At 40.0% G+C, this 12,123-nt stretch overlaps 1 protein-coding gene across 6 annotated transcripts in view; it reads right to left on the reverse strand.

Moving 5' to 3' along the window:
• The window catches only part of PHTF2 (putative homeodomain transcription factor 2), a 162,345-nt gene that overhangs the window by 3,982 nt on the left and 146,240 nt on the right, over nucleotides 1-12,123 (reverse strand). For 5 of the 6 annotated variants that reach the window (XM_024196976.3, XM_029910810.1, XM_024196974.3 and 2 more), the window contains one exon: nucleotides 4,848-4,943. The exons of the other annotated variant lie outside the window; for it this stretch is intronic. In XM_024196976.3, coding sequence (XP_024052744.2) covers nucleotides 4,848-4,943 — 96 coding nt within the window. The remainder of the gene's footprint in view (nucleotides 1-4,847; nucleotides 4,944-12,123) is intronic. 6 annotated transcript variants of the gene reach the window in all.

Below are 12,123 nucleotides of genomic sequence, written 5' to 3' on the forward strand. Positions count from 1 at the left end.
GTATTGCAGAACTCTTTGATAGCCATGTTGGCACATCTAAAGATTGTAGCTTTAAAGATTTTTGGCCCTTTATGTAGTAAGCATAGTTACCAGACTTTTGGAATAGGCTCTTTTGATTAAAGGAGAATTTGAGAGCTCTGACCATGTTAGAAGAACTATTTTGTTCAAGTGAAGTGGTTTATGATGAAAGGAAGAAAAAAAATGAATAACTTGGTTTAAATGCAGTGAAGCTTTACCAAGTGGTTCATAGAAGACCTTCAACGAAAGCATAAAGTACCAAATTAAAACTCCATTTATCTTCTGGGTCTGAAATGTGGGAGGAAATGTGAGACATAAGGATGAACTGCCAGTCAAATGCTAATGATGTACAGTCAAGTCAAATGATGACCCACTAGTGAAGTTCCTTCTCCCTTTAGGAGAAACTCTAGCAAAAATCCAGTGGAGGCCTGATGAGGATGAAAGATGACTCCCAACTATGTTGGTAAGCCCAGGCCAGTTGAGGGCTTTCTGGAAGGAACGAGAATCTCTATTGCTGAAGGGGGAAAGACTGGAGTATCAACCAGACAACCTCAAAGCTGTTAAATGTATGACTCTGGTTCTGATGAAGCACTGATCCCTAACGCACAAGTACTTGAGAGAGGTGGGGAAGCCATAGCTCAGAGACTCATCTGAAAGAATGAGGACAAGGGTTTCTGTGGGCCACAAGAGGACAATAAAATTATCTTCACACTGGATTTTCCTGACTACTCAAGAGGAGGAGCAGGGGAGTTAATGCAAGGAAGGTGTCATTCAGAGATCAGAGATGTTGAATGAAAATATGTCCATTCTCCACATCTGGGGATCAATCTGGGTGGAATAACTGCTTGTTGATTAGGTAGGCAAGGAGGTTCACTCGATGGAGATTTTTAATGGAGAGGGTTATTAACCATTGGAACAAACTACCAAGGGAAGTGCTAGATTCCCCATCTCTTGTTTTCTTCAAATCAAGACTGGATGCCTTTTTGAAAGGTATGTTTTGGTTAAACACACATTATATACATACATACACATATATAGATATACATACACATACATATATATACACACATACATACAGAAGTAACTGGATGAAATGTAATGGCCTGGTATATACAGGCAATCAGACTAGAGGATCTAATTATCCCTTCTTGAATTTAAGAAAAACTGACAAAAGTGCAACACTCTTTAGGATCTGAAAGGACATTGAGCCCACATGAAAGTTCAATCCATCCAGGCTGGAATCTGCTGCAATTGAGGGGGTAGAGGATCTGACCGTTTTCTTGACATCTGTTTTTTCACAATAGTCGCAAGCCCAAAGATCTCTGGACTTTAGTGGGCAGTGTGGTCAGGGACTGTTTCTTGTGATCTCAAACTAGTAAGAGGAAGACCCAAGAGTTTATGGGTATGTCTACATAGAAACACTACCGCAGCACATCTGCAATGCTGAAGTGTAGACACTTACTACAGTGACGGAAAGGATTTGTCTGTCTCTGTAGTAAATCCACCTCTTCAAGAGGCAGTAGCTAGGTCTACTAAAGAGTTCTTCTTTCACCCTAGCGGTGTATACACAGCTCTGAGTGACGTAGTTAAGCCAACCTAACTTTGTAGTGTAGATCAGCCTCCAGTCTGTAGAGAACAGCTCACTGTCTATGTTTAGACCTGAAGAAGAGCTCTGTGTAAGCTCAAAAGAGTCTCTCTCTCACCAACAGAAGTTGGTCCAATGAAAGATATCACTTCACCCACCTTGTGTGCCTGTTTAGAACATTAGAAACAGTTGGTGAGCTGTGGACTTGAAATGTAGGCCTGGAGCATGTGTTGGATTTAAGAGACTTTGTTCGACTGCTGAGTCAAGAATCCTGTAGATGTATCAGATCCTGAACTAAGAAAAGAGAGCTTATCTTCCAGCTGATGATGGATCTGAGAGTTTGGAGAATGAAGACAATCCATGGAGGTAAATCTGGGCAGGTTAGAACAAAGAAGTTTTGGTCAGGAGATCACCCAAGAAATAAAAAAAATATGGATACTTCACTGCTTGGGAGAGGGGGTGGAGGGGAGAGAAAGCAGGTTGGTGCACATTCGATTCTATCAAGGATGTCCTCCAAGAAAAAAATCAACAAGGTAACATGCGCCAGCCTCTTCAACTTAACAACACTGCCAGCAATGCTGTATGGCAGCGAAACATGGGCGCTGATGAAGACAGAGGAGCAGCAACTGTCTGTCACGGAGAGGGCAATGGAAAGAAGAATTCTGGGAATTTCAATCTGCGACCGAGTTCCCAATGAAGTGATCAGACAGCAGAGTGGAGTGCAGGACGTCATTGTTGAGAGCAGGCATAGTAAAATGCGATCGGCCAGGCATATAGCGAGGCTCACCGACAATCGATGGACTGCAGCTGTCGCCGAGTGGTATCCACAGGAACTGAAACAACCACTCGGCTGAACTCCAAAGAGATGGAACGATTTTATCATGAAAAGACATGGCCGCACATGGAGAAGGAGGCCAGGATACGAGAGGAATGAAAGACGTGTTGTGATCGGCGCAATCTATATGAGGGCTGAAGGACCGATCGATCAAGGTGATCAAGGATACTTCCCTTCCTTAGGGCAGCAACCACAGTTACCAGCTGGAAAAACTCTCGGGGGCTAGTAATAAAATAAAAGGAATAGTCACATACTAGGAGTTCCTGTTCATAACAAAAGTATTCTAACCAGGAGTTAACCAGGTGAATGTGTACATACAGATATGCCTCTGAGGGCCACTGAACACAAAGTCCTAAGAGTTGTTCTTTTGGATGAGGAACACTAGGATTTCCATCCTGAATATGGATTTCTGGACAAGGAGATATGGGCAGATGAGATCCAAATTGTGACAAAAATCCCGTCCTTCTCGGATAACAAGAAGTATGCTGTAAACACCTGTGTTCTAGTCTGCCATTAGGATATGAACAATTTCCCCAGTGCACAACAGGATGCAATCTGTGTCCTTGTTTTTGCCAGATGCACAGACCAAGTCAAAATTATATGGTAGGATGTGATGTTGATGAAAACCTGGCCTAATTAGCTACAAGACTCATTTGCCATTGGTCAAACCCAGCTAAGATTCTAAAACACCTCTCTCTCGCTCTCTCTCTCTCTCGGCAGTCAAGGTTGGCCCAGTATCAAAGGGGTAGCCATGTTAGTCTGGATCTGTAAAAAGCGACAAAGAGTCCTGTGGCATCTTATAGACTAACAGACGTATTGGAGCATAAGCTTTCGTGGGTGAATACCCACTTTGTCAGACGCATGTGGTGGAAATTTCCAGAGGCAGGTAGGTTACCCTGCCTGGGCAGGTTGGCCCAGGCTAGCATAGCCTTATTGTAACCTGATGGCATTCTTCTGGCTTTTTCACTGGAGATATTGAACTAGTCCTTAGCTCTAGTGGAGTGAAAGGCATATCTGTAACCTCTTTCCAAGCTATAGTTAGGAGAGTGAAAGCAAGAGGGTTTTGGTTTTTTTCCTTCTCCAGAGTGAGTAATCTTAAAAACTTTCTTCAGGCTTGAAAGATTTTATTGGTATGACAGAGATTACTTATCTTAAAATAGGAAATATAGGTAGAATCAGTTCTCTCTCTAAAACAGATAGAAACTTCTTAATCACACTCAATGTAGTATGTTTAGTTCAGTGGAGTTCTTCACTGTAGTGACCAATACCTCTCAAAACAGTTTCTTGACACTGAATAGTGTATGGATCTAGATTTGGCATCTGCCAGATCCAATACTGCCAGGCTATGCTGTACAGTTACAGCTGTAGAGGTTCAAATAATTGGTGAGTTGTCAAAACCAGTCTGATACACCAGCACTTCTAAGCTCTCATCAGAAAAGAAAAAAATTGCATAATCCTTCCTCCAGAAGCAAGTTGGAAGAGTTACTCCAGTAGCTGTCTCCATATTCGCAGAGAATAAGTCCATTAGAATAATGAGTAAGGTGCATTAGAATACAAGGGCTTCTATAGAAGGTTCTGGTGAATGACTTCCTAAGCCACAATCAATCTGACATGTGAACACTTCCATCCATTCAATCATAATCCGTTGATCAGTTGACAAAAGGAAGTATAATATTTTCAAAACACTTCCCATGATGATCTATTCTATACCTATACTATGAGTTCACCTGTAAAAATGTGAATAATTTTATGCACAGGCATAGTTTCATTTACTTAAGTATCATTTACAACTAGATAATTTAAAATTTAGACTGGATGAAATACTCTGCAACCGGCATAGAAATGAACATGACTAGAAAACCCCCCCCTTTTTTTTTAAAAGAAACAAAAACAACCCACTTCTCTCAGTTCTATGACAGGATTCTTAAATATGTGCAAATAAGTTGATTTTAATTTTAAACAGTAAATAACCAACAACTGTTGCAGCATTTAGGAGGATTAGCTTTACAGAAGAGTATTAATGTTACAGTAATTGACTACTTAGCACCTTATATAGAGCAGAGATCAAAAACAAAGCAAGCTTATAGACTCCTCCTTCTTTGGTCCAGTGTATTGCCTATCCCAAAGGCTCCCCTCACTATACTCTCCATGTACTGTTGGTTACAAAGTGAAACTTAACAATGATTTTAATAAATTTCTATTTGCAATCCACAGTGATGACAGAACACAACAGACTGAAGCATATGAGAGAAAGTGTCCTGCTGACAACACAGACTATTAGGGAAAGTGGGTTTAAAGGGGAAGGGTATATAGTGCATACTACAGAAATGCTAGGAAGGTGACTTATTAAGCAAGATGTTCTCTTTCTTGATCATATCTAATATTGTTGTACTCCATTTTCATTCTTACCTTCAGGAGTTTAGTAGCAAGTTTTAAAACATTGTTTACTAGTGTCAGTTCCTCCTTCTTATTAGGCTTCTTCTCCATTTTCAAATATAGATTTATCTATTCAAATAAAATATTGATTTAACACCTCAACTGAGTTAGCAAGAATCCATTCAAAAACAATTGTTAACGGGATAAGTGATTAGTCAGTAATAATATGATAAATACATAACTCTATTGTGGAAATCCAGAGGTGTTTTTTTTTTTTTTTTTTTTAAAGAACAAATGTTCGTATGATTAATACTATAATAAAAACACATTTTATGATGTACCAAAATAATTGTGACTGTCTCATTAAGACAATAATTGAATCTGTAATTTGACACATCCACAAATCTGATTGGAAAGAAAGAGCAATAAAAGTTGCTTAAAGGACACAAGATTCTCTGTTCTCTCTGGAGTCTTAATACTCTGACAAAATTCTCCAGGTGATTATCAAATATGCCAATGAATGAAACTCCTTATTGAAGCAGAAAAACAGAACACTGACAATTTCAATGATCTTGCAAGACATTTTTGATGACAACATTGCCCTGAAAGTGTAGCTAAAAATTATAATTTAACTCCCTGTTCCAGGCCTTCCAGAAAATTTGGAACATAAGCAGCTTCTGTTTGTCTTCAACACCCAAAATGTGGCAAAGATCACTTGATAATTAATAAAAACAAATGAAAAGAAATTTTTTTTAACTTGGTAACTTTTTATATTAAAAAAAAATCAGTTTCAGTGTAGAATAAAATGAGCAATTTAAAGATTGTCTGTCTGGAGTCTAACTCACAGATACCAAGTAGCAGAGGAAAAAATAAAGAAACAAAATAATCTAAACTGGCATTATCATAAGCTGAGGCTCAAACATGAGGGATGATCCAATAATGGCTACTAGCGTCCATACAGGAAAAAATGCATTCCTACTCAATGCTACTGATTTTACTTCTGAAAGAAGGAATTACCATTTTCCCACAATATGAAAATAAAACAAAAAAAGAGGAGAGAACTTTTCAGGTATAATCGTGTTAAACTTCTAATGTACAGTCAGCCCACTTAAAATGTGCATTCTGGTTTTAGACTTAAGACTGATTAAGTATAGGGAATATCGCTTGAAAGTGGGAATAGTGCGGAAACCAAAACCATCTCTAAAACAGGAATGAAGTGAGCTATCTGTATTTAGCATACTAAATCATATTGAGAAAGTAATAACTAAAGCACACTGTGGGGACAAAGATCCTTTGGCAATAACCAACCTCATGGCTAGTTTACAAAAAAAAAAGAAGGGTTGATTCCCAAGTTTTTCAATGATAGTCTGTGGAACTCTCAGGGACACAGAGTCTCCGTATTTGCATAAGCATGTTAAAGTATGCCCTGAGCACAAAGAGGACTTTGATCAAAACATAGCACATATTTTATACATCAAGGAACTAGACAGAAGCACTTTACTTATAAAAACAATTAAAGGTGGTTTCAGAAGGACTTGACAGGTTACAAGCTGATAACTAATTTCAAAGTGTCAATGGAAATCTGACTTGACCTAACTTAAAAAAAGAAGCTATGGAATCTCTCCTTTATTTCTCCAGCATGACTGATACCAAAAACAAAGTCCATTTGCTGAACCCAGAATAGGAGGAAGCAGTGGAAAACTTAGTTTACGGAAGGCAAAGTTAAGCTCCATCTTATTCATGCAGCATTTAAAAATGAAGATCCAAATTTCTCCAAATGTGTGTTTGTGAAGGAGTCAGTATCACCGTTTGTTGTATCAATAGACAGAAAACTGGGGAACTCAAAACATGAAAGGTAAGATGGTTGAATCCAGAATTTTGTTAATTTTTGAAAGATGTGTACTCTGTCCAGTCAGTTCAATATCAGCAAGTTTGTTTTCAGCACAAGTTTGTTTTCACACAGGTTTAGTCAAAGCTACATAATACACAAAATGCTCGTACGTTGGTTAATTGTGTAAGATGGTTACCTTACAGTAACTGGCGTTCTTTGAGATGTGCTCTCTAAATGTATTTTACTCTTGGTGCACGTGAGCCCTCAGTAGTGAGATCAGAGCATTTTGGCCAGCAGTGCCTGTTGGCCCAGGCCTGTGCCCTAGCTACCCTCACACCCCAGAAGGCATAAAAGGGCACAGCAGGGCCAACTGCATCTCAGTTCATTTGCTAACCAGAATCTACATGACTATAGAATCTCATAGTGAGGAAGGAGGGCATGGATTACAAGTAGGTAACACATATCAAAGAACATCAGTTACTGTAAAGTAAGTAGCAGCTTTTCTTCCAGTGATTGTTTATGTGTATTACACTCCTGATGATTCCCAAACAATGACCTCCTGTGGTGGGTCAACAGTCTTAACCAAATGGGGACTGAAAAACTGCCTTGCCAAAGCTAGCACCAGCTCAAGAATCCTCCCCAGTTTCATAGATTCTAGATTCATAGATTCTAGGACTGGAAGGGACCTCGAGAGGTCATCGAGTCCAGTCCCCTGCCCGCATGGCAGGACCAAATACTGTCTAGACCGTCCCTGATAGACATTTATCTAACCTACTCTTAAATATCTCCAGAGATGGAGATTCCACAACCTCCCTAGGCAATTTATTCCAGTGTTTAACCACCCTGACAGTTAGGAACTTTTTCCTAATGTCCAACCTAGACCTCCCTTGCTGCAGTTTAAGCCCATTGCTTCTTGTTCTATCCTTAAAGGCTAAGGTGAACAAGTTTTCTCCCTCCTCCTTATGACACCCTTTTAGATACCTGAAAACTGCTATCATGTCCCCTCTCAGTCCTCTCTTTTCCAAACTAAACAAACCCACTTCTTTCAGCCTTCCTTCATAGGTCATGTTCTCAAGACCTTTAATCATTCTTGTTGCTCTTCTCTGGACCCTTTCCAATTTCTCCACATCTTTCTTGAAATGCAGTGCCCAGAACTGGACACAATACTCCAGCTGAGGCCTAACCAGAGCAGAGTAGAGCGGAAGAATGACGTCTCGTGTCTTGTTCACAACACACCTGTTAATACATCCCAGAATCATGTTTGCTTTTTTTGCAACAGCATCACACTGTTGACTCATATTTAGCTTGTGGTCCACTATAACCCCTAGATCCCTTTCTGCTGTACTCCTTCCTAGACAGTCTCTTCCCATTCTGTATGTGTGAAGCTGATTTTTCCTTCCTAAGTGGAGTACTTTGCATTTGTCTTTGTTAAACTTCATCCTGTTTACCTCAGACCATTTCTCCAATTTGTCCAGATCATTTTATGACCCTGTCCTCCAAAGCAGTTGCAATCCCTCCCAGTTTGGTATCATCTGCAAACTTAATAAGCGTACTTTCTATGCCAATATCTAAGTCGTTAATGAAGATATTGAACAGAGCCAGTCCCAAAACAGACCCCTGCGGAACCCCACTTGTTATGCCTTTCCAGCAGGATTGGGAACCATTAATAACAACTCTCTGAGTACGGTTATCCAGCCAGTTATGCACCCACCTTATAGTAGCCCCATCTAAATTGTATTTGCCTAGTTTATCGGTAAGAATATCATGCGAGACCGTGTCAAATGAAATGCATAGCATTTCATTAGTGTACGAATTAAACTCCAGGAGGCAGCTTTACAAGTTTTGGAGATGGGGACATTTTTAAAGGGAGCCACAGATGCTACCTGAGTTCTAGCAGAGTGAGCTTTTATCGAAGCAAGGCGATCAAGCTTAGTTATTTAATAACAGATTTCAGACTGTATTAGACTATCTGGAAGAAACTGCTTTCCCTTTTACTCTTTCAATATAGGCTATAAATAATATAGACGAGACTCTAAATGGTTTGGTTATACGTTAATAAAAATACAATGTTCTCAAAATTACAAAAGTATGTAATTTTCCTTCAGAACTGCTAGCATCAGATTTGGGAAAGAAAACCAGTAAATGAATGGTCTGATTAATATGAAAGTCAGAAACCACTTTAAGAAGGAATCTCTGATTAGGCCTAAAAGAAACCTAATCTCTATGAAAAATAATGTATGATGACCAGGCCATTAAAACTTTAATTTTGCCAACCAGACAGACCAGACACAATGGCCACTAAAACCAATGTTTTCACTGAAAGATGATGTAATGAACTCAGCAGTCCTACTAATTCCACATTAAAGTCCCATGTTGGAGGGGGTTTCCCTAATCGGGTGATAGGGAGGGTCGGACTAAATACACTAAGATCTTTAAAAATCTAAAAACCGTAAGGTATGAAAATATTTTTTTATTTTGAATTTGTGAATTAAGAAGATATAGCTGCTAGATTCTGTTAGTTCTATATAAGTGAAAGTCCAGATGATTTAGTGAAAGCAGACAGTCCAAAATGAATGGAAGGTCTGTTAGAAATGGTGAAACATTGTTGTGCCCAAACAGTGAATCTTTCCATTTTTGTCATTATAAGTAGATCTTTTAGGGTCCTGTGACACTGCACCCCATACTCTTCATAGTGATATTATTATATGATTATAGCATAATTATGATTTATTTTATGCAAGACGGGTCATGTAAGGTGTCATTGGAAAAGTTATGATTTGCTGAATATGATTATCCTATTTGTATGCACGTATCATTTTTGTATCTGAAGTTATAAATATTGATTATGTATCTGTACTTCAAATGTAGTTACAACTGGATAATGCCCATCAGACAAGGTGCTTTCAGTCTAGATAGTTGGTTGGGAAGGGCCTATTCAGGGTAATAGGCCATTAGGGAAAACAATAGGCCTTAGGAGATGCTTATCTCCCACCTGGTGAGCTTTCCTGAGAACACTCCAAACAGCCTGTAGTGGTAATAGCTGCTATGACTCTACAACGATATGTGACCAGGCCACATGATTCTGGACTCCATCTTGGGATGTCAGTATTTTTCCACAAACTTGTCTGGGAACCAAGTTTTGAAACACAGGGTTCCCGCCATATGCTAAAGCTATATAAGGCAGGGAGTGACATCATCTGTTATTCTTCACTCCCCATACAAGAAGATTCCTGAAAGCACCTGAGAAAGAAAGACTGAACTGGGGGAAGTGCTGGACCCAGGCTAAAGGGATTTCTAGCCTGTGTATGAAAGACCTGGGGATTCCAAGCTGCAAAGCAAGTGTAGTTTGTGCCTTAAGAATCTGCAGCCTGCTTGTATCAGGGTGAGGGATTCTTAATTCAAATCCTATCTTTCTAGTATATTAAGCTTAGATCACTTTTTTCTTTATGTACTAAGTCATCTGCTTTGATCTGTTTGCTATCACTTATAATCACTTAAAATCTATCTTTTGTAGTTCATTTATTTTATGTTTTAATCTAAACCAGTGAGTTTGGAGTGACGTGCTTGGGCATCTTAGCTCAGAGAGGCTGTTGCATATTCCTCTCCCCATTGAGGGGGGAGGCGAACTGGATAATAAACTCATACTGGTTGGGGTTTGGACCAGGGCAGGACAGTACTGTTCTGGGGTTCTAGGCTGGAAAGCTGGGGATTATTTTGGCTGTAGCCTCTCTACTGCTGGTTAACATGCAGTGGCTAGTCAGAGAGCCTGCATGTAACTGCAGCTGGCTGTGTCCCTACCTGTGTGTATGCTGGTGGAAGTGTAAGGCCGGGAGCATGTCTGCAGCTTGTCACAGCAGCATAGGGTGAGAGGTAGCCCAGGCTGATGGGTCAGAGGGCACAGCAGTACCCCAGTTCTAGGCAGCACCCCAGGAGGAACCCATCACAAGTCCTTTCTACTATTAAAATATTCGGTATATCCCTGGAGCAAGACTTCTTTACATCTGTTAAGCAATAAGCATCCAAGCTTTAAGGTGCAGTGTCTTCCTGTCATCTTGAAACATCTAATTTGACAGTAAAGGCAATGTTACTGGAATCCAAACTGACAGTGTCAGCAGGTCTGGGAACAAAAATTGCCTGGGCCAGGCTGGTGCAGTTAATATCATTGTTGCTGTGCCATCCTTGGGCCTTCGCAGAGTATGCAAAATTAAGGGGGATAGGTGGGTTGGTGGACATCAAGAATCAAGATCATGATATTAGGAAGGCACCTGATAGAGATCCAACTCTGACCCTATCTCAAGCAAAAGATGTTGCATTTTTGTTCACTTCTGTGGCTAACAAATCTATGATCTCTTGCATTCAGTTTTGGAAAATGTGCTGATTGAGTTCTTTATGGACCACTCCTGGTCGGATCAAAAATGCCTGTCCAGCTGAAACACATGGGTATTTATTAGTTTTGTTAGATGGATAGCAGTGACAGATACTAGATGGCTAGTGCATCACTCGCATAGCTGGGTTACTTCCTGACACAGAAGAGGCCCGTTCCTGCCTGTTTAAATAAAACATTTCAGCGCTGTTGTCTGTCATCGCTTGAATTGACTTGCCTTGGATTAGAGGCAAGAATGCTACATGTCAGACACTGCTCTGAGCTCCCAAATATTTATGTATCAAAGAGATTCAACTTTTGACCACAGACCTTGAGTCTGATGACTTAAATGTGCTTCCCAACCTAGACTGGAAGCATCCATCACCAGTGTTAACAAGGGGAGAAGAGGTGCAAGAGGGACACCCTTGCATACATCAATCAGATCTTTCCATCATGGAAGCGAAGAAAGTACAAACTGAGTACCCCTTGCAGTATCTCTCTAGGAAGTTGTATTGGAGCTAACCCCTTCCAGTATATCTCTTTGAGGTTGTATTGGAGTGTAAACTGATTTCAGTCAGTCCTGCATACAATGAAGGTTAAGTCTGGCATGAAGAGTGATGAATATGCATGATGCATTGTGACTCAGAACTCTTAGTCATGATCTTACTGTTGTGCAAGGGTTGCTCTGCAATTGGAAAATGATTCACATTGTGGTCTCAAATCTGGATTGATACCGAAGTGGAATCCAGAAGACCCCCTTGAATTTTATTTTGTTGTGATGGAGTCAGATTTTCCTTGTTTACTGCAAGCCCCAAACTGGCACACAGATGGAGAATGTACCGAATGTTAACTGAAACTTTCTGAGGAGAGGTATCTTGAAATCAGCCAATCACCAATGTAAGGATAAACTTGAAATGTTCTGCTTTCTGAGGGCTAGTCTACACTACACAGTTAGGTCAACATAAGGCAGCTTATATCGACTTAATTATGTCAAGTATCAGAGGGGTAGCTGTGTTAGTCTGAATCTGTAAAAAGCAACAGAGGGTCCTGTGGCACCTTTAAGACTAACAGATGTATTGGAGCATAAGCTTTCGTGGGTGAATGCCCACTTCATC

The sequence above is a fragment of the Terrapene carolina genome, unplaced genomic scaffold, assembly GCF_002925995.2.
Source record: "Terrapene carolina triunguis isolate 2854851 unplaced genomic scaffold, T_m_triunguis-2.0 Scaffold68, whole genome shotgun sequence".
Classification (NCBI taxonomy): Eukaryota; Metazoa; Chordata; order Testudines; family Emydidae; genus Terrapene; species Terrapene triunguis.